This window comes from Ictidomys tridecemlineatus, chromosome 9 (assembly GCF_052094955.1).
Source record: "Ictidomys tridecemlineatus isolate mIctTri1 chromosome 9, mIctTri1.hap1, whole genome shotgun sequence".
In the NCBI taxonomy this organism is placed as follows: domain Eukaryota; kingdom Metazoa; phylum Chordata; class Mammalia; order Rodentia; family Sciuridae; genus Ictidomys; species Ictidomys tridecemlineatus.
This window is the reverse complement of record NC_135485.1, coordinates 146,357,957-146,380,228: the sequence shown is the minus strand read 5'-3', so window position 1 is coordinate 146,380,228 and position 22,272 is coordinate 146,357,957. Positions and strand designations below refer to the sequence as shown.

At 36.7% G+C, this 22,272-nt stretch overlaps 1 protein-coding gene across 1 annotated transcript in view; it reads left to right on the top strand.

Annotated features, from left to right (window-relative positions):
- Bltp1 (bridge-like lipid transfer protein family member 1) overlaps positions 1-22,272 on the top strand; it is a 197,207-nt gene that overhangs the window by 59,839 nt on the left and 115,096 nt on the right. The window contains exons 18-26 of the mRNA XM_078022155.1: positions 1,635-1,813; positions 1,977-2,083; positions 3,005-3,213; positions 10,813-11,040; positions 11,750-11,887; positions 16,862-17,041; positions 18,996-19,124; positions 21,106-21,225; positions 21,884-22,164. Of these exons, the coding sequence (XP_077878281.1) occupies positions 1,635-1,813; positions 1,977-2,083; positions 3,005-3,213; positions 10,813-11,040; positions 11,750-11,887; positions 16,862-17,041; positions 18,996-19,124; positions 21,106-21,225; positions 21,884-22,164 (1,571 nt within the window). The remainder of the gene's footprint in view (positions 1-1,634; positions 1,814-1,976; positions 2,084-3,004; positions 3,214-10,812; positions 11,041-11,749; positions 11,888-16,861; positions 17,042-18,995; positions 19,125-21,105; positions 21,226-21,883; positions 22,165-22,272) is intronic.

Sequence of the window (22,272 nt, the reverse complement as noted above, 5' to 3'; positions counted from 1 at the left end):
ATAGCTCCTAAGAAATTGACCAATTAAAAAAAAAAGTCTCCAGAGTTATTTATTTTCTTGGTGCTCAGTTCTGATCTCTGTAGCTCATCTATATTCTCTTAAGAACGTCTCCTAGCTGTAAGGTCTAGGAACTAATTTTATGCTTCCCTATGTTGATTGCTAATTGTAGCTGTGAATTCAAGGAGAACAACCACAAGCTCCTTCCTTCCCTTTATCTCAAAGGCAAGTTTAATGTACTTCTTAACTCATGATTTTGTGGAAGATCTAATTTTAGGGAATGGACAATCAGGAGTAAGTTGTATTAATGTTTGTTATGGTGGCAAAAAAAAAGTAGCAGCAGTATTAATAGGAGCAGTTTACGCCTAATACATATTTTTTAATCACATGCATTATTTAATACTAATGAAATACAAAATGAGCAAACACCTTCATATTCTGTTAGTGTTAGAAGTACAAGTTGTCAAAACAAGTAATAAAAGGCAGGATCACAGAGCACACCTCCAGAGGCAATGCCATATTTTCTTTTCTTCTTTTTCTTTAGGAAATAGCATTTATTTGAAAGACATAAAGCAAAATACCTTTTTTTCTTACAGTTTTTAAAAATTATTTCTTACATACATCACAATAGAGGAGTGCATCACATTCATAATATGAACTCTTTCCCTGTGGTAACTCATGTATTTCTCAAAACAAGCCTTTTGAGATAGTCATTGCTGTTACCTACATTTATAGATTGGAAAACAGAGAAACAGAGTTTATACAACTTGTCCTGTAGCTAGTAAGTTGCCAAGTTGGATATTGAACACTGGCAATATAGAAAAAAGGGAAACCCAGTTATGATCCTTCTGGTATGCCAATTAAGAGTTATTCAACATCAGTTGAAGAAGAGACTTATTAAAAATTAAAGGCAATGATATTTGTATTAATTAGCTTTGTATAGCTATGACCAACGTAACTAAGAAGAACAATTCAGAGGAGGAAAAGTTTATTTTGACTCATGTTCCAGAGGTGTAGTGCATGGTCACCTGAGTCCATTGCTCTGGGCTTGAGGTGAGGCAGAGGAACGCAGCAGGCCAGGAAGGAGCCAGAGGAAAGAGGCTCAGGGCAGACGCATTCTTGCAGGATGAACTTCCCTCCTGCTTGCCACGCCCTGCCTGATGCAGTCATCACCAGCCAGTCCATGCAGACTAGAAAGACCGGTCATGTCTAGGCCCTGCACCTCTGAACAGTCCTGCATCAGCACAGGAGCCTTGAGGGATGCCTCACTCCTAGCCATAACAATACTGCCTTTTAAATTTTGAAGACTACAGAACATGTTCCATTTGAGCCTGTATTAGTGAGCTCCTCTCCCCCCAAGTGAGTTTCAGATAAAATATTCACGGGTCACCATGAAAGATGATCTCTTTACTGTTATGTGGAAACTATACTGTTTCTCTCTTTTTTTAAAATTGACTAAAACCTAAATAAGTATTTAGGTTTTAGACAATGTAAAACCTTATTCCAGGCATTTATCATTTAAATTTTATTTCCATTTTAATTTTTTTTAAGATTATTATAGTTTTGGCTCTAAGTAGTGACCTGACATATGTATGTACTGAATTTATTACTTTAGGTTATTATGTATTGTGTTTTAGGGAGAAGATGTTGATCTTCATTTGTTTCTACCAGATTGCCACCCTAGTAAATATTCATTATTTATGCTGGTAAAGAATTGTCACCCGAATAAGATGGGTCCTGACGCTGGTATTCCTGCTGAATGCCAGAGTGGCCAGAAAACAGTTAAACCAAAGTGGCGCAATATCACTCAGGAGAAGTGAGTACATGACAATCAGAGACCTAAGCGTTTTGTACTTACATGTGGAGAAACATTTCTTCTTCTTTAAAATACTAATTATTAAGTTTCATTATCTGTACTTAGTGTCTGTATACAATTAAAGGAATAAGTATCTGACCAGAAACTTTCTTATTCTTCAAAGAGCTGGTTGGGTTGAGTGCTGGACTGTTCCAAGTGTACTGCTTACAATTGATTACACCTGGCATCCAATTTATCCGCAAAAGGCAGATGAACAGCTGAAACAATCATGTAAGTGCTTTTATGTAATTTATACTTTGAATTAGTGGTTATTATGATTGATAATCATTAAAAATACAGAAAATAAAAAATTTGGAAGTGCATTTATTCTTCTAAAATAATTATATAAATTTATAATCTGCAAAATAATTTTGAATAGCTAACCTTTATTGAGCATTTACTATATAATCAGGCACTGGGCCAAGTAGTTTTCTGGCTTATTTTATCTCATTTAATCCTTATCACAACTCTGTGAGGTGGATATTATTCTCAGTTTGGAGTTGAAGAAATAGGTGTCTCAAGACCTGCCACTCCAATGCTCTAATGATTAGGAAACAAGGTGTGTGAGAATCTGTGTATTTGGGAAGCCTCAATTGAAATGCCTAAAACTTTCATGTAACTTATATTTTCCTGAAGGTAATTTTCCCTGTTACCTGAGACACAAAAAACAACAAGAGTCAAGTGATATTTTCTTTGTTTCTTTTCCCAGTGTGTTAAGTTTCAAAGAATAGTGTTGATAGTTGTTTACATGTGTGGTGACTTGATAATGTCATTCTGTGTCTTACCAGTTATTTATATGAAAACAGCTTTGTAGTTTAATGCCTGAATATACTTAAGAACTAATAGTAACTCAAATTTATATTGTAGGGACCTAATGAGAAAGTTGCTTATGTTAACAGGAACTTTTCATTGGTTCTATGCAATCTGATATATGCATTTACCTCCATATTTCAATGAAGTCTATTCTTTGCTTTCTTAATTTTTAGACCCTCAGGTCTGTTTGTATTATATTACTGTAGATATTATCAAGATTATTTGATTTTGCATTTGCTAAGTATTATGTTTTACTGAATATTGGCTTGAAGAACTTCTAAGAGGTCATTTTCTCCTTCTTTAAACATTAATCTCTTCTTCTTCCTCCATTTATGCTAGTGTCAGAGATGGAAGAAACAATGCTGTCTGTGTTGAGGCCAGCCCAGAAGGCTGCAGACAGAGTGGCTTCCTCTCCCTCTGCTTCTGCACGCCCTCCTGTTGACCCCGCAGAACTTCCGCCTGATAAACTTCATGTAGAAATGGAGCTCTCCCCAGATTCTCAGATAACTCTCTATGGGCCTCTGCTAAATGCCTTTTTATGTGTAAAGGTATGATTTTAAAAGAACTTATTTTTTTTGAATTTATTTTATTTATGCTAATTTGTTATATGTGACAACAGAATGCATTTCAATTTTTATTATACAAACAGCACAATTTTTCATGTCTCTATTGCACACAAAGTAAAGTCATGCCATTCATGTCTTCATACATGTACTTAAGGTAATGATGTCCATCTCATTCCACCATCTTTCTTACCTCCATATCCTGTCCCTTCTCCTCCCTCCCCTTTGCCCTGTCTGAAGTTCGTCTATTCCTTCCAGTATGAATCATTCTCCTTTATATCAGAGAAAACATTCAGCATTTGGTTTTTTGGGATTGGCTTATTTCACTTAGCATTATATTCTCCAACTCCATCTATTTACCTGCAGATGCAATGATTTTATTATTTATTGCTGAGTAATATTCCCTTGTGTATATATATCACATTTTCTTTATTTATTCATCCACTCTGAAGGGCAGCTAGGTTGGTCCCACAGTTTAGCTATTGTGAATTGTGCTGCTATAAACATTGATGTGGCTGTGTCCCTGTAGTATGCTGTTTTTAAGTCCTTTGGGTATAGACCAAGGAGTGGGATAGCTGGGTCAAATGGTGGTTCCATTCCTAGATTTCCAAGGAATCTCCATACTGCTTTCCATATTGCCTGCACCAATTTGCAGTCCCACCAGCATTGTATGAGTGTGCCTTTTTCCCCATATCCTCGCCAACACTTATCATTGTTTGTATTCATAATAGGTGCCATTCTGACTGGAGTGAGAGGAAATCTTAAGAGTAGTTTTGACTTGCATTTCTCTAATTGCTAGAGATGTTGAACACTTTTTCATATATTGATTAATATATGATGATTAATAGTATATTATTTTCTGAGAAGTGTCTGTTAAGTTCCTTGGCCCATTTATTGATTGGGTTATTTGTTTTTTTGGTATTAAGATTTTTGAGTTCTTTATGTATCCTAGAGATTAATGCTCTATCTGATGTGTGAGGGGTAAAACTTTGCTCCCATTCTGTAGGTTCTTTAGTCACCTCACTGATTGTTTCTTTTGTTGAGAAGAAGCTTTTTAGTTTGAATCCATCCCATTTATTGATTTTTGATTTTACTTCTTGTGCTTCAGAAGTATTACTAAGGAAGTCACGGCCTAATCCAGCATGATGGAGATTTGGGCCTACTTTTTCTTCTATTAGGCACAGGGTCTCTGGTTTAATTCCTAGGCCGTTGGTCCACTTTGAGTTGAGTTTTTTGCATGGTGAGAGATAGGGGCTTAATTTCATTTTGTTTCATATCGATTTCCAGTTTTCCCAGCACCATTTGTTGAAGAGGATATCTTTCTCCAATATATGCTTTTGGCACCTTTGACTAATATAAGATAACTGTAATTATGTGGCTTAGTCTCTGTGTCCTCTGTTCTGTACCTTCAGTCTACCAGTCTGTTTTGGTGCCAACACCATACTGTTTTTGTTACTGTTGCTCTGTAGTATAGTTTAAGGTCTGGTATAGTGATGCCGCCTGCTTCACTCTTCTTGCTAAAGATTGCTTTAGCTATTCTGGGTCTCTTATTTTTCCAGATGTATTTCATGATTGCCTTTTCTATTTCTGTGAGGAATGTCCTTGGGATTTTGATTGGAATTGCTTTAAATCTGTATAGTGCTTTTGGTACTATGGTCATTTTGACAGTATTAATTCTGCCTATCCAAGAACAAGGGAGATCTTTTTATCTTTTTAAGGTCTTTTTAAATTTATTTCTTTAGTGTTCTGTAGTTTTCATTGTAGAGGTCTTTTACCTCTTTCGTTGATTCCCAAGTTTTTTTTTTTTTTTTTTGAGGCTATTGTAAATGGGGTAGTTTTCCTCCTTTCTCTTTCATATGATTTGTCACTGATGTACAGAAATGTCCTTGATTTATAATTTATGATTTTGTATTCTTCTACTTTGCTGAATTAATTTATTAGTTCTAGAAGGTTTCTGGTGGAATTTTTTGGGTCTTCTAGGTATAGAATCATATCGTTGGCCAATAGTAATAATTTGAGTCCTTCTTTTCTTATTCGTATCCTTTTAATTTCTTTCATCTGTCTAATTGCTCTGGCTAGTGTTTCAAGAACACTTGGTGAAAGATGGCATCCTTATTAGAGGGAATGCTTTCAATTTGTATCCATTTAGAATGATGTTGGCCGGGGGCTTCACCTAGATAGCTTTTACAATGTTATAATAGCTTTCTAAATGAAAATTAAAGGGATTCACAATAGCTTGATGGATGATTTAAATTGTTGAGGATAAGTGATGCCTGTTCACTGGACTTGTTGTGCTGGAATCCACTGCAGTTATTAAAAAGAACACTCCTGAGTTTAGTGTTTTTTAGTTTGAAGCATTTAGTGTGCCAGCACTAAAATAATATTTCTTTTTTTCAAGGAAATTAGATAGAGGGGTAACAGATATCTGGACAGTATATCTGATAGAGTAGGAAAGATTTGTGGACAAATTTTAACACTTACCTGAGAATAATTGAGAATGATTGATATCAGGAAAAGTCTATTTTAAGTGAATCTATTTAAAACAGATGATAAGTTTCGTGCAGTGGGACATGCCTGTAATCCTAGTGGCTCTGGAGGCTGAGACAGGAGGATTGTGAGTTCAAAGCCAGCCTCGGGAACTGTGAGGCACTACGCAGCTCAGTGAGACCTTATCTCTAAATAAAACACAAAATAGGGCTGGGGATGTGGCTCAGTGTTTGAGTGATTCAGAGTTCAATTTCTGGTACCCCCCCCCAAAAAAAAAGATATCAGCATTTCATGATTAATAATGAGCCAAGATTTGTTTGGATCTTTATTTTAAAAATGAAAGCAAATCTTTGAAAATAAGTTTATTGCAAGAGTATGTCAAATTTAGTTTCTGAATTAATATGCACCACTTCTTAGAACAAAGAATAAATCAAGTGTTGATTCGTTTGGCATAATTTTTCCACTGAAACTATGTAATTGCACAGTGTGATAGCACTTTAAGGTTGATATGTGTAGCATGATTATGAAGAGAGGCTATTTTTAGAAAAATATTTGAAGACTTCACCTGTTTTCCAGAGATTACTTTAATTCTTCTGTTATTCAAATCACACTTAAAAACAGTCTCCCTGGTGTCACAGTGGTTCTTGTTGTTTTGCTGTTCTTTTTGGTAATGAACTCTTCCAGATCCTTGTTTATCACTGGAAGCATTGAGGAGAGCAGTTTTCCAACATCACTTAGCAGCAGTTTCACCAAATTTTACATTTCCCCAGAATTTTGCACTTTTACTTTGCTTTAATTTTCATTGAACTATTGGTTGTTTACCATATCTGTGATCAGGAAGAGATTAAAAACACCATAAACAGTAGGGTTACTCATGGGAGGGATGTTAGAGTGGGTCTAATCTTACATTGCTTATTTATTTGTATCCTGTTGCAGTTTCACAGATGCTGAGATTTGGGTACTGAATACTTAGTTAATAATACAGTAATAGTGGTAATGAATTCTGGAGAAGGGACTAGGGTGGTCAGGGTTGGACAAGGAAGGACAGTCAAGGAGATTCCTAAAGGAGTAAACCTATGTGTTCAAAGGGGAAAATGCACACATATACACAGTGTTTTCTTTTTTATGACCACTGTTTCACCTAAAATATTCTTCAAATTTTCTTTCAATATCTGACTTTCTTGGGATTTCACATGAGTAGCTATAAAAGGATTATTTACAAATTTAGCTATAATCTCACTAATGAGGCTGATTTATATTTTAATTAAATGTAAGTAATGATTTAATTAGCAGGCTGAGGGTGTCACTGCAGTATAATATCAGGTTTTGAATATTATTGGATATTAACTTTGTTTTTGCATTGCCATGTGCACATTGAATGCCAATTTTTTATTTTAAAAGATTTATAGTAATACATACTTACCAAAAATAAGAGGACTGTAACCAAGAAAAATATAAAGAAAGATGTATATGTCTCTGTTTAGATTTCTTTATAAATTCTACTCTACAGATGTGGCTTCTGTTGATAGTTGCTTATGTTTGGATACGTACTTTTTAGTAGTATCAAAGTTTGCTAAAGAATGTATTGGGGGATAGGATTGTGGCTCAGTAGTAGAGCGCTTGTCTAGCATGCATGAGGCACTGGGTTGGATCCTCAGCACCACATAAATGTAAAATAAAGATATTGTGTCTGCCTAAAACTAAAATTTATATATATATATATATATATATATATATATATATATATATATATATATAAAGAATATTGGTATGTGCATTCACTAAATTAATTTAGAACTTGTATAAACTATCAAAGCAAATTGGAAAATTTCAAGTTTTGACATACATATTAAATATATATTGAAAACATAATAGGCAAAAAATTTGCCCAGCCCAATGAACTCTGCTTTTTATAAGGAATGTATGTAATTTTGTTTCTGTCTTTGTGTACCTTAAAATTCAGTGCTGATATAGTGATATTATTCTACCTTAAATTCTGTTTCTTTCTTTCTTTTTTCTTTTTTTTTTTAGGGAAACATTTGCAAATGTTTATTAATTGTTGGTGACTGATGCAGGTTAAATGAAGGAAGAGAGTTTGCAGCATGGAGCATGTGCTGAACAGGAAACAGATTGAAGGGAACTTGTCCTGACAGGGAACTTAGCAGTGGGGCAAAGTAGAGGAGAGATGTCCACAGTGATACTCTGTGTGTGTGTGTGTGTGTGTGCGCGCGCGAGTACTGAGGCAAAAAAGTCTGGAATTAAAAACCTACATCTTTGGTAGTCCCACCTGGAGCAAAGGAAAGGTAGTGCTGGTCAATATAGAGAATATCTGACAATACTTGTTTTTGAAAATAGGCATATGGACACACAGTCAAATGAATGCATTAGGTATATGTCTTGCTCAACAAAACTCTAATATCTAACAGACTGCAGGGCACACAGCAAGAACAGTGTTAACAGAATACATAACATATAGTAAGAACAAATAATGTTTAGGTTTTTAATGTTGCGAATTCTTCCTTTCACTTGCTAATACCCCTGAGGGTCAGGAGTTGGAGAGTTCACAGCCATGCCTGTGACTGCAAAAGGCCACCACATTTTGCTTCTCATCACAGGCAGGTCACACCCCTAAAGAGATCAGTCTTCTCCTCAGAGTCGCTGATCTCTTCATATGCCCTGAGGTACTTCCTTTCCCAGGCTCTGTGGCTCCAGATACTCCCACTGTCTTTCCTGGGTCCTGACGCCCTCTCTTTGCTTCCCAGAAGTCCTTCCTTTCCCAGTGGGTGCACTTGTCTCTGAGACTGTTTGGAGCCAGCTGCTTCTGGCCCTCCCTTCAGATCCTGTTCTTCCCTTGCTGGCTTCTGGGGCATCTCCTGGCATTTTCTCTGTCGTATGCCAGAAGCACTCTCAGGTGATTAATCCTGACTTCCATGGTTGTGGCATTCATCAGAATCGTCACTCTGGAATTCTATGATCTTTCCCTTAGAACTCATGGAAGCAGGAAGGGTGGCTCTGAGACCTCAGAGACCAAGTGATGGCAAAGGGCATTTGTTTGTTTTAATGTATTACTTATGTTTTAGTTAGTATCAGTGTTAGAATTTAAAAACTTTGGAATTTAGGCATTTTTGCATATATATGTGTCATTTTTGATTTTGCATATATATATGTCATTTTTGATTTGCATATATATATATGTCATTTTTGAGTACATTATTTCATGTACATTCTATGATGAAATTCATATATAGGTGAAAAACTAAGGGAGTGTGAAAATCCATGTTAATTGAGATTTACTTAGTTATCAAAATTAAACACAAAGAAATTATAAAATCACTGTATTTGTGAGATTATGTTTAAAAAAGTGATTTCGAAAATCCACCAGAGAAAGTGATCCTGGCATTACCTCTGCAAAGAGCTCTGCAAAAAGACTGTGCTGAACATGCTTTAACATCTGAGAAGATTTGATGGAGCCGCGAGGCCTGCTGCAGGTGTGGACAGCATGGCCGCTCAGCGCCAGCTTGAAGTCATTTTCAACATGTCAGAACCGGGTGTCTTTTCTTCCGTTGTAGGCAGGGTTGAGTAGCAGTACACTGAGACTACTTTCCTGGGTGGAATTTGTTCTAGCTTTCCTTAGTAGAGGAAGGGAAAGTGTCACAACATAACCCATCAATTATAGCAGAAAGCCCCCTCTGTGTGACAGCCTGTCAGCACTTGTTCCTAGTAACTGGGGGTTAAGGGTGTGTGTGCAAATGTGCTTTCCTTTTTAAAAACAATGCAGTAGTTTTGGGAGGCATTTGCAGGTAAAGTCACCAAAGGATGTTTTCCCCTGTACCTGCCTCTGGAACTCATGCCTATTGCAGACCTGCTGAGCCAGTCTTCAGGAGCAAGAGAAACGAGTGCATTTTGAAAAGGTTCCCAAATGATCTAAGTGATAACTCCCGTTCTGAATTCTTTTGAGTTTAATCAACAGTGAAGGCTATTTCTGTTTAGTTGTAAAAATTATATGTTGGGTTTGAAGATACAGCTCAGTGTTTATTTTCCTTTATTATTATTATTATTATTATTTTTAAGCAGTGGACAGCAGAGAAGAATACAGGGAAAACTCCTGGTTTTATGAGTCAGTGGATTTGGAGTTTGAATACAGTATTCTCATTAGTTGTAGGACTTTAAGACCTTCAACGTCCTTTCCTAAGAAAAGATGTTATAACCTGGTGTCCATAACCCTAGTTAGAAAACAAATTTGTCAGTAACTCTGCTGCAGAATTTATTGAAATACTGATTTGGTCCCCCTTTAATAGATAACAGTTAACAATGTTAGCAAGGCTATTTAACAACTTTACTACTGATAGGTTAAATAAACAAAATATAAATTCACAGTCAATGGGAAAAAGATGATTTCAGTTGAAGCTAAATCTGTTTCTTAAAAGTCAAATTTTAATGTCTGATGCAAAAGAATCACAAAATAGTTGACACACTTCCACATTAAATAACTAGTGAATTGTATGAAAGGAAATTTGATAACTGTTGATAACATTTATTTAATCAGTAACTAAAATTAGACATTCTTATTAAAACTGTTAAAACATTTCTGGATAAATATTACAACTGGATAATATTTATTAAGAGTCATCCAAATTGACTTTCACTTTCCTCAAAAGATGTCCCTACATATTGCCTTGGGCACTATAGAGTAAACACTGAAAGTTATTGAGCCATAAAAACTTTCTTTTTTCTTATTTGTGGGCTGGGAATGAAACTCAGGGGCTCATATGTACTAGGCAAGAGCTTTGCCACGGAGCTGCCTCTCCGTCCCACCACAGATCTTCAGAGGTCTCTTGAGGAACTAAATCATGCTTTCTGCTATAATTGGGGAGTTATGTTGTGACACTTACTATAAACTCTGTAGTCTTTTACTTTTTGTGCTACTGAATAATTATTTTCTAATGTTTTTTCCAAATTATGAAAGTAGACCTGACATTTTCATTTTTAATTAAATATACTAGGTGAGGGTGGTTCATAGTTTACGAATTCAGGCCCATGAGTGAAAGTATTACTTAGCTCTTGTAATGCCAGCTTGTTTTTTCTTAATATTTACAGGAGAACTACTTTGGGGAAGATGACATGTACATGGATTTTGAAGAGGTCATCTCCAGCCCTGTGCTGTCACTGTCCACATCATCCAGCTCGGGATGGACTGCTGTTGGAATGGAGAACGAAAAGAAGGAAAGTGAAGGTTCAGCCAAGCCAGTTCACCCTCTCACCCTGCGTCCTTGGGACATTACTGTACTGGTTAATTTGTACAAAGTTCACGGGCGTCTTCCTGTTGTAAGTATTTACAGATCAAGAGAGTTCTAACAGTGTATTAGGGCCTCCATTCAGCATAGGAGTCTCTGTGTGTGTTCAGGTGCAGGCGTATGCGTCCGCACACGCGCGCGCGCGCGCACACACACACACACACACACACACACACACACACACACACACCCCTTTAAAAGGAAACAGCTTAGATTACAGAAATTTAGACTTTATCCCTTTCACTGTTAGAAAGCTGGTCTAGGACATCACATTTTCTTAGTTCTTGTCTCCAGACCCCATATCAATTTGGGTCCTTATGGTGAACCTGTTACAAAATCAAGCTCAGGCTTGACCCCAGAGGATGAATTGGGCAGAGGTGTAGATCCAGCCCAGCATCCTGGTTCACTCTGAGAATGCCCTTGGCACTCACGGGGCTTGGAGACTGAATTGGACTGAGATTGTATGGCCCCAAGAACCAGGAGCATTGAGATCAGGCCATATAGGGAGGAGAATGCCCTGGAACAATTTGCTCCATTTCACATGCCAGCACTGTGTAGCAGAGAAGGCACCTCTGGGGCCAAGGACAGCAAATGTCCTTGCTTGTGCAGAGTAGTTATTTTTGGTGACATACACTGTTTTTCCCTTTGAAAAAGCAAATTCCCTTAATCATGAGAAGTGATTTTGTTTTTCTAATATTCTGTTCCTCTTTAACTTCTTCTGTCTTGTGGTACTTTGTTAGCATGGAACTACTGATGGTCCTGAGTGCCCTACTGCTTTCTTGGAAAGACTATGCTTTGAAATGAAAAAAGGATTTCGGGAGACCATGCTGCAGCTTGTCTTGTCACCCCTGAATGTGTTTGTCAGCGATAACTATCAGGTAATATGAAAGGAAAGGTGGTAAAGAATTAGAGACGTATTTTTAGTATTTAGGGGGTCAAAATAGTGTGTTAGCTTCTGTGCCTGGAATATGTGGCTCTTTCAGTTAAAGATTTATAACTGTAGTAAGGAGTTCTCATGTCTGTGTGTGTGTGTGTGTGTATGTGTGTGTGTGTGTAAAACATGTATAAAATATAAATGTGAGTTGTTTCAAGAGTCTCAATTTTCTTTTTCTGTTTTTCACTGCTCCTATTTATGTGACACCAATCATATTTTATCTCTTCTTTTTAGAAATGGAAAAAATACTTTCTAACTTTCTACTGTAGAAGGGAAAAATTACCTGTTCCAAACAGTACCATAAACATTTACAACATGTGTAGCTACAGGCCGATGATTTATTCTTATTCATCTAACATTAGACATTTTTTTGTATTTCTTCACCATATTTAAGAACCTCCTTTGGGAAAGAACCAGTGATATTAATCAAACGGAGAATTGATTATATCTCTGGCTAGATTATCACTTTTTAAATTATTTTTTAAATGCCAAGTGGCTTCTCTTGGTACCTACTACTGATTTTAAAAAAATTATTTTTTAACCCACTTGAATCAAACTGTGAAAGATGATGTATTAAGAACTGTGTAATGTTTTGAACGACCAACAATAAAAAAAAATTATTTTTTAGTTGTAGTTGGACACAATACCTTTATTTTATTTATTTTTTTTATGTGGTGCTGAGGATCGAACCCAGGGCCTTGCTCATGCTAGGCGAGTGCTCTATCACTGAGCCACCACCCCAGCCCCCTACTGCTGATTGTAGGGAACTTCCCTACCTCTGTTCACATTATATGATTTAGGAAATGGATTTTGTTTTTTGGTCTCTCTATTTTTAAAATTTGTTCTTATTAGTTATACATGACAGTAGAACGTATTATGACATATCATACATACATGGAGTATAAAGTTCCAATTCTTGTGGTTATACATAATGTGGAGGTACACTGGTCATATATTCATACATTAACATAGCAAAGTTATGTCTAATTCATTCTACTATCTTTTCCATTTCCCATTCCTTCCCTTCATACCCCCTAACCAATCTGGTGAACCTCCATTTCCCCCATTGTGATTCAGCATCTGCATACTAGAGAACATTAAGCCTTTGGTTTTTTTGGGATTGGCTTATTTCACTTAACATGATTGCCTCCAGTTCCATCCATTTATCAGGCAAATGCTGTATTCTCATTCTTCTTCTTGGCTGAGAAATATTTGTTGTGTGTTTATATCACATTTTCTTCATCCAATCATCTATTGAAGGGCACCTAGGTTGGTTCCATGGATTAGCTATTGTGAATTGAGCTGCTATGAACATTGATGTGGCTGTGTCACTGTAGTATGCTGATTTTAAGTCCTTTGGGTATATGCTGAGGAGTGGGATAACTAGGTCAAATGGTGGTTCCATTCCAAGTTCTCTGAGGAATCTATTGTTTTCCAGGGTGCTTGCACCAATTTGTAGTCCACCACTGATATACAAGTGTATCTTTTCCCTCCACATCCTTGGCAACATTTTTTGTTAGTTATATTCTTTATACCTGCCATTCTGACTGGAGTGAGATGAAATCTCAGTGTAGTTTTAATTTGCATTTCTCTAATTGCTAGTGATGGTGAACATTTTTTCATATATCTGTCAACCATTTATATTTCTTCTTCTGTGAAGCATCCATTTAATTCCTTTGCCTGTTTATTGATTGGGTTATTTTATTTTATTGGTGTTAAGTTTTTTGAGTTCTTTATATATCCTGGAAATTAATGCTGTATTTGAGGGGCAGGTGGCAAAGATTTTTTTCCCATTCTGTAGGCTCTGTCTTCAATTCTTTATTGTTTCCTTTGCTGTGAAGAAGCTTTTTGGTTTGATACTATCCCATTTATTGATTCTTGATTTTACTTTTTGCACTTTCATAGTCTAGTTGAGAATTTGGTTCCTAAGCCAACATGATGGAGATTTGGGCCTACTTTTTCTTCTAGTAGGCACAGGGTCTCTAGTCTAATGCTTAGTTCTTTGAGCCACTTAAGAGACAAGTTTTGTGCATGGTGAGAATAGGGATCTAATTTCATTTTATTACATATGCATTTCCAGTTTTTCCAGCATCATTTGTTGAAAGAGGCTCTCTTTTTCTCCAGTGTATATTTATGACATCTCTGTCTAGGATGAGATAACTATGTTTATGTGAGTTTGTCTAAATGGAGAAAAACTGGAAGCATTCCTTCTAAAAACTGGAGCAAGACAGGGATGCCCTCTTTCACCACTTCTATTCAGCATAATCCTGGAAACCCTAGCCAGAGCAATTAGAAAAAAGAAATTAAAAAGATACAAGTAGGAAAAGAAGAACTTAAACTACCACTATTTGCCAAGGACATGAGTCTATATTTAGAAGACCCCCAAAACTTCACTAGGAAACTTCTAGAACTCATAAATGAATTCAGCAAAGTAGCAGGATATAATATTAACACCCATAAATCATTTCCAACCTTATATATCTGTGATGAATCAACTGAAAAAGAAATTATCCCATTCACAATAGCCTCAGAGAAAAGAAAATGTTTGGGAATCAATCTAATAAAAAAGGCGAAAGACCACTATAATTAAAACTATAGAACACTAAAGAAAGAAATTGAAGAAGACCTTAGAAGATGGAAAGATCTCCCATGTTCTTGGATAGGTAGAATTAATATTGTCAAAATGGCCATACCACCAAAAGTGCTATACAGATTTGATGCAGTTCCTATTAAGGTTCTAATAGTGTTCTTCATAAAAATAGAAAAAGCAATAATGAAATTCATTTGGAAAAATAAGAGGCCCAGAGTAGCCAAAGCAATCTTTAGCAAAAGTGGAGCAGGAGGCATCATGATACCAGACCTTAAATTATACTACAGAGCTCTAGTAACAAGAATAGCACTGAAACAGACCTGAAGACCAATGATACAGCATAGAAAATGAATTTTAATACAAGACAAATAAAATTATAAATGGGAAGATGAATCTGACAGTCCAAAATCATCAATAGGTGGTCATTCTTATGAATTATAGGTGGTAAGTGAGCATTTTTTTTTAAACAGCATATTCCTTTTCACTCTTTAGCCGTAGCTATGTTTTTCTTGATATAATTTTAGTTTACTTTCTTGCATTTTATATGTGGACACAGCTGAGATTGTGATAGCTAAAAATCAATACATGGTGTGTTTTAGACATTGTTTTTGGTTGTGCCACAGAATGGGTGTTTCCTTCTTTTAAACTTTTTTTGATTTTTAAGTAATTACAAATTCAGAGGAAGTTGGCAAGATAGCTTAGAGACACACCATGTACACCCTTTACCTTGTGCTCCCCATGGCGTGAGACTCTTATGTAATCATAGTGCAGTATCAAAACCAAGGACATTGATACTGGTTCAGCATGTATTTGTAGTTCCGGGTTGTTTTACCACATGTATAGATTTGTATAACTCCACCATTGTGAACTCCTCTATCTTCATAATACCAAGCTTGCATAACAGTTTATTTTAGCCTTAAAATACCTCTTGTGCTCCTCTGCAATTAATGGTTTATAAGAGCTGGGGACAAGTGTATTGAGAGGAAGTACATCCCCTTTTTTTAATTTGTTGAAGAAATTAATAAAGAGAAATGGGGAATCTCTTATGGGTGAGTTCTGAGCATCTTAGTTGAGTGTTGGTTTGTTTGTGAGTACTTAATAGTGCTTTACTTTTATTTTAACCACTGTACTTTCAAAAAAGGCCTTATTGGACATTAAACAAAGCAAAAGAAATTATTTTTAAGGAATGCATTTCCACAAATGTGTTGAAAGCAAGGAACACTAACCCTATGTGACGGCCCCCACACAGAGAAGAGGCAAATATGGTGAAGCTAGGTGGAGAGACACCTGTGAGCTGTCTCAATGTAGATGGTACCTTGAAGGTCCTGACTCCTCAGTCAGCAGCATCTCTTTTTAGTATTGTTAGGGGAGGTACTTAGGGAACAAGACAGAAATCGTCCTTACCTAATGAACCTGGTGGAGAATATAAATATGGAGATTAAAATAAATAATTCATAGTGTAAAAGTGCTGGAAGGAGAGGTAGACACTGCTTTGGAAGCATGTAATTGTTTGGAGACAAGAATGTGGTCAAACTTGCCTTTTGAAAGGCCCCTGTGGTTGTTGACTGAGCACTGAGATTCAGAAGTGAATGCTGGAATGCTTGTCAAAGTCCTGGCAAGAAGAGTCATAGCAGTACAGATAGAAGAAAGTCAAGGGTATTTGCTGAGACAGACAACAAATTGTGAGGAAGATTCTACAGAAACGGCTGATTAATGAGGAAGGCATTGCCTAATGTCCTTGATCCTGTGTTCTTAACAGTGGTCTGTGGAACTAGTATTCCTTGGAATGCCCTGTTACACTTATCCTTTTTCTCTCTAAATGTGTCTTAGAAATTTTCTCTCACTATAGAGTAAGTATACAATTATTCTCTGCAAGATAAAAGCTATTCTTTTATTTACATAGTCCTCAAAATCTTCATGGATCTGGGTGACTCTTCTTTCCATTCTTCATGTTTTGGTCATATTGGTCTTTATTCTTCCCTTTTTTAACTCTCTTGATATTTTAATGTCATGATTCCTGGCCTTCCCACAAAACATTGGGCTCTGGCATTCCTTGTTAGTGTCCTGGTTTCTTTTTCCTGGAGGCAGTTACCAATCAGACCAATTAGGACTTAGCTATCAGATTTTTGTAGTCGGGCTTTCAGAGGTACTATCACTGACATAGCTGAGGGCTCATAAAGATTGTCAGACGTAGCTTACTTCTGACAATCTTTATGAGCCCTCAGTTGTGGTACCGTGATTTCGAGTAGTGTCCAGCTCCAGGAGGGTAAAGCAAGTATGAATCATGAGGCGGTTTTGAGGTACTTCTTACCATCTTCTTGTTTCCAGCAGCGACCCCCCGTGGACGACGTACTCAGGGAAGGGCACATCCATCTGTCAGGTCTGCAGCTGAGAGCACATGCTATGTTCTCTGCAGAAGGGCTTCCTTTGGGAAGCGATTCCTTAGAGTACGCCTGGCTAATCGACGTGCAGGCTGGAAGCCTTACAGCCAAGGTCACTGCACCACAGGTACGGTCCTCCCAGCACTGTGACCTAACACGCCGCCTTCTCCTTCCTCCCAGCTCTCCAGGACAGCTTGTGTGACAGTGCAGTGATCACTGCGTTTCCACTGAGGAGGTTCTGGAGGAGCGTTGGTGGACTGTCCTCCTTGCTGTTCAGGACTTTCTTAGCAGTAGTTGAGTCAGAGGCAAGGGTCACTTTCTGAGCTAGATATAATTGGCAGTACTATGTAGTTCTAGAGATAGTCACAAGAATTTGAGACTTTGTCTTTGGGAAAAACTCAGCATGAGAACTGTTCTAGAACCAGATTAATATATTCTTCAAATTATACTAGTTGGCCCTCTGCAATTACAATAACCTTTGGTTTCCCCTAGTATATAGAATAATTTTCTAAGAACTTTGCTTTCTAGTATATTTCTTAAGTAAGGTTTGAAATTCACCCTTGTGTTGCTGAGGATTCTTGTCATGTCCCAAAGCAAGATCATATAATCTGTGCATATGACCTAGTCTTAATGGATACTGGTTTTTGAAATAATGGATTTACTAACAAGTAAATTTGGTCTTTAGAGCTAAGTGTGGTCCCTTTGGATAAGTTCATCCCTAACACAATCTGACTGACTTTTACAAGGCTCAGAAGCCTTAAGGATTATTTAGTTCTAGAAATAGACAGTCCAACTTTAATTGAAGAGCTGTGTTGCTGTAATGTTTTACCTGTTGAGACATATATTTATGATAATATGGATGCTTGGTATTTTAGGACTAGAATGTGGTATAAATGTTCATACTCCATTTTGGTAAAAAGTTACAGAATAGGTATGAAACAAAGAATCAGGTGGTAGCAGGAGGGAGGTAAACCAAGAATCCAAGTACCTTGTATACCTCAAAGAAGCTGTAGTAGGAGGGCAGTGACACTGATCTCCTAAAAATAGTAGGAGAATGAATGAAGTTGAAGGCGGTATTTTGGAGTTGGATAACATCTTAGTATAATGTTAGGATATAATGACATGTAAAAAAATGGGTGAAAAGAAATGAATATATACAGAAATGAATGACAGGAAACATTCAGCACTTACTGGCTTTGTAACTGTCTTCTTACTATTCCCTGTTTCTTGTCCCTAAGTCTTCAAGTACAAACTTGTATATCAGGAGCTTGTTCCTGATGAGAGGATAAAGTCATGCTGAACCCACAGAACTGGATGCAGTTTTATTCTGAGGACTAGGAGTTCCTGTGTTTATAAACCATCATTATAGGATAACCCTTTCTTTCTGCACTGCACTCTTGTCATGGATTGCATGCCTCATGAACCTGTAGACACTTTAATGTCTTATCATCTTTGTGTGTCTTAAAACTGAAATTCATGTTTTCTAATAGTTGAAATTATGAACTGCTTTGGGGGGTATAAAGTAATGTATAATCATTCCTCAGTATGTTTATTGTTTAAACAGCTTGAATCAGTTATAAAACTAAAGCACTTTTTAATTTAAACTCTAGATTTGAAGAATTGATATATCATTAAACTTTTAATTACATAAACAAATTTGCCTTATAGTAATTCAAAATACCTAGTTTTCCAAAATTGTAGTTCAGTATGATAATGATAATTAAATATAAAAAAAAATTTACATCAAAGTTGTTTATTATGAGACAGAATTTTAAGTGCTTTTGTTTGCAAAGAATGTATGACTTTGAAGAAAATTGTTTTGGAAGTTGCTGAAGGGGAACTTTTCAGCCGAAATAAAGTTTATTTTGGTGATGCATTTTACCATTCACAAATGAAGAGGAACACAGGCTTCCAAGTGATGTCGAGGTAGAGGAAGCTCTTGCTAACAGGCAGGTTATCAAGCAGCAGGTGTAAAGCAGCCTTTGTGCTCTTTCAAGCCAGCTGATGTTCTTCACGGGTTGCTGAGTGCCAAACCCTGTTTAGGTGCTAACGTATTGTTACGCTGTCCCTGGTTATCTTAGCTGGCGTGTCTCTTGGAGTGGGGACAGACATTTATTTTTCATGTGGTGTGCCGGGAATATGAACTGGAAAGACCAAAATCTGTAATCATATGTCAGCATGGGATTGACCGTCGAATCTGTGAGTCCAAGGTATGTTAACAAATGTTAGCAGTATATACACATGCATGACTTTTTTTAAAATGGAAGATCAAGATTCAGTTTTAATTAAAATGTGTATAACCATGAAGTAAACATTATAGTTTAGCTTTTTTTTTTGGTTAATTATTGTGTAAATTCTTAGTCACTGTATCTAAAATATGAAAGAATTATTAAAACATGCACATTCACGCATATATATTATATTTTTACTGTTAAAATTTTTATCTTAGTGTATTATTTGCAATATGGCTGTGTCTGTAGAAGATTTAGAAATTGAAGCAACAGGAAGGAACAATTCCTTATGTGGCTTGATTTGCAGACCATTCTGGAACATGCCTAATATCCTACAATGTGATTAGCAATGTTGGACATTGGCCAGATTTCCCGACTCCAGATCTCATGCTCTTTTCAGGACATGGAACTGCCTTGGTATATGTCATCATGGTTCCTTCTCAGGATTTAAAAAAGTAGACAGTGATCCCTAGAATGTGCACAGTGGCATTGAAATGTGTGGTGTTTTGTGCAGTAAATACTCACCCTGGTGAATTTGGAATGGGGACTTGTTTCCAAAAAGCTAGAAATTATGGAAATTTGAAAAGTGTAAAAGAAAACCATTATTAACAATTTAGTTTTTCTTTCTTATTTAGATTTTTTCCATACAAGCTATATTTATGTGCTGTAATATTATTGTGAATTAAAGTAATTTATTGTGCTTTTAATTTTATGTCTGAAAAAGTCACACTATGCTTACGTGCTGATAATAAAGGAAATAGCTCTTTAAGTTTTGATAAAGTGTTCCTTTGGGAACTGTCCCCTTACTTATATGTCAGGCAGTTAGTTCTTATGGATAATTCACACATACCTTTAGGTTCCCCCCTTTAACTCAAAGCTTTTATGTGGCATGAAATTTTTTAAAGTCAAGTATATTGGGGTATAATTTTACATATAGTAAATTCACCCTTTTTAAGTCGACTGGTTTGAGTTTTTGACAAATGTTCTAATCATGTGAGTAATGATTATCACCAGTAACAATATAGAACATTTCTGTCATTTTGAAAACTTCCTTTGTGTCTCTCTGCCTTTGTCTGGAGCAGATAGATCAGGGCAAAGCATCAGCGTCCCAAAGGCCCCGACTGCAGTCCTGGCGGTGCCATAGTGAGCATGTTTACATGCTGGCGGGTCAAGACTCCCTTAGTCTGCCATTTCCTCAGGTTTATTGAAGTAGGTGATGTGCAGGCTTCTTCCAGCCTAGGCATTACCAAATCTGTATTTTGGGAACAAAACAAAGTTAAATTTGTGTGGATTGTCCTAGGTATTACCGTGATATTTACGGTTGATTTATCTGTGGATGTGTGAAAACAGTGTGTGCAGGATGGGGGGTATTCTCACAGGGAGTTTATAAGAATTGTCTCTCAGACAGTTCTTATAAACTTGTGACTTTGTTTACCAATTTTCTTGGACTATTCTTTTTGAGTCTTGGCAACAAATTTATGTGTATTAAGTGAAATAGGTTTGCTACTTGGCAATTTTGATGAAAATGGCAGTTATATAAGACTAGTGTTCTATTGGGAACACTTAGATTGCTGATGGCTTTATTTATCATTCTAAGAGAAAGAAATTTAACTGACTGATTACTCCCACCCCCATACTAGGGATTTAACCCAGGGGCACTTTAAAAATGAGTTGCATCTCCCCCATCCCCCTCTTTCAAATTTTTTTTGAGATAGGATTTTCCTAAGTTTCTTAGGGTTTTGCTGAGTTGCTAAGACTGACTTCAAACTTGGAATCCTCCTGCCTCAGCCTTCGAAGTTGCTAGAATTACAGGCATGCAATACCTTGCCCAGCTAACCTACTGATTAAAAAAAATACATATAATTAGAATTTCATTTGTTTAAATAAGGAGAGTTTAGTTAAGTATCACAACAGTGTGTTGCTTGAGATGAATTAATTATACAATTCTTTTTCATTTTAGTTGAGTTGTATTCCCGGGCCTTGCCCAACTTCAGATGATTTGAAATACACTATGACTCGTTTAGCAGTAGATGGAGCTGATATTTATATTGTGGAGCATGGCTGTGCTACAAATATAAAGGCAAGTGTTTGTCTTTTTCTTGGCCTGTGTAATTTTTTCTTTTACTATGCCAAACCTTTATATCTTGAGGTATAACACACTTTATAGCTTGTCATCTCACAGACTAGCACATAACTTTAGAAGATATTTTCCTGAGTTTTACTCATTCATTTTGTCTTCCTCTATTGTATTTTAAAGTACTTTCACCACTTTTTAATTCTAACTGAATTATTGTGACATTGCTGTATGAAAGTGTGTATGCCAGTGTTGTAAACAGGTAGTGCCAGAGGATTTTGCTGAGTACTGGCAGGTTTCAAACATTCCTGTTTTTTGCCCTGCTCCTGGGGACATTGGTTTGCCACCTCTGCACTCTGGGTGGCTGTTGCGCACGGTCTTGTTGAGTGCCTGTGGCTCCTTTCCTCACTGCCCACCGACTAGGCGCACCTGTCCTTGATGCTCTTGCTCCTCTGCCTCTGTCCTCTCTCGGTCATTGCAGCTCTGCTTCTCTTCTATTTGTGAATTTGCCTTTTCTGTTTTTCCCACCTTTCTAGTATTTTCCTTTTTTTCTTCTAAATATCTTTTCCCTTTGCTTGAAATGATTGCCTGTTCTGTAGATGATGCTAAGTTACTTAAAAATACAGAGGTTCTAGTTTTTTTCATTTGTTTCATTCAACTTTAGATGGGTGCAATTCGGGTTGCAAACTGTAATCTCCACAATCCATCTGTCGGGGAAGGAATAAGTGCTGCAATTCAGGATGTTCAAGTGAGACAGTACATTGAGCAAGTAAATAGCTGCAGAGTTGGACTTCAGCCTGCAGTGCTCCGGAGGGCCTACTGGCTTGAAGCTGGGTCAGCCAATTTAGGACTTATTACTGTTGATATTGCATTGGCTGCTGATCATCATTCTAAACACGAGGCACAGAGACATTTCCTAGAAGCTCATGATGCCAGAACTAAGAGGTAAGTGAAAATTTTAAGAATGGTAGCTGTCTTAGGTTCAGATAAAAAGTATTAGAAAATTATAGAGAAAATTTTGTTAGGAGTGGAATAAGGACATTTGGATTAAAG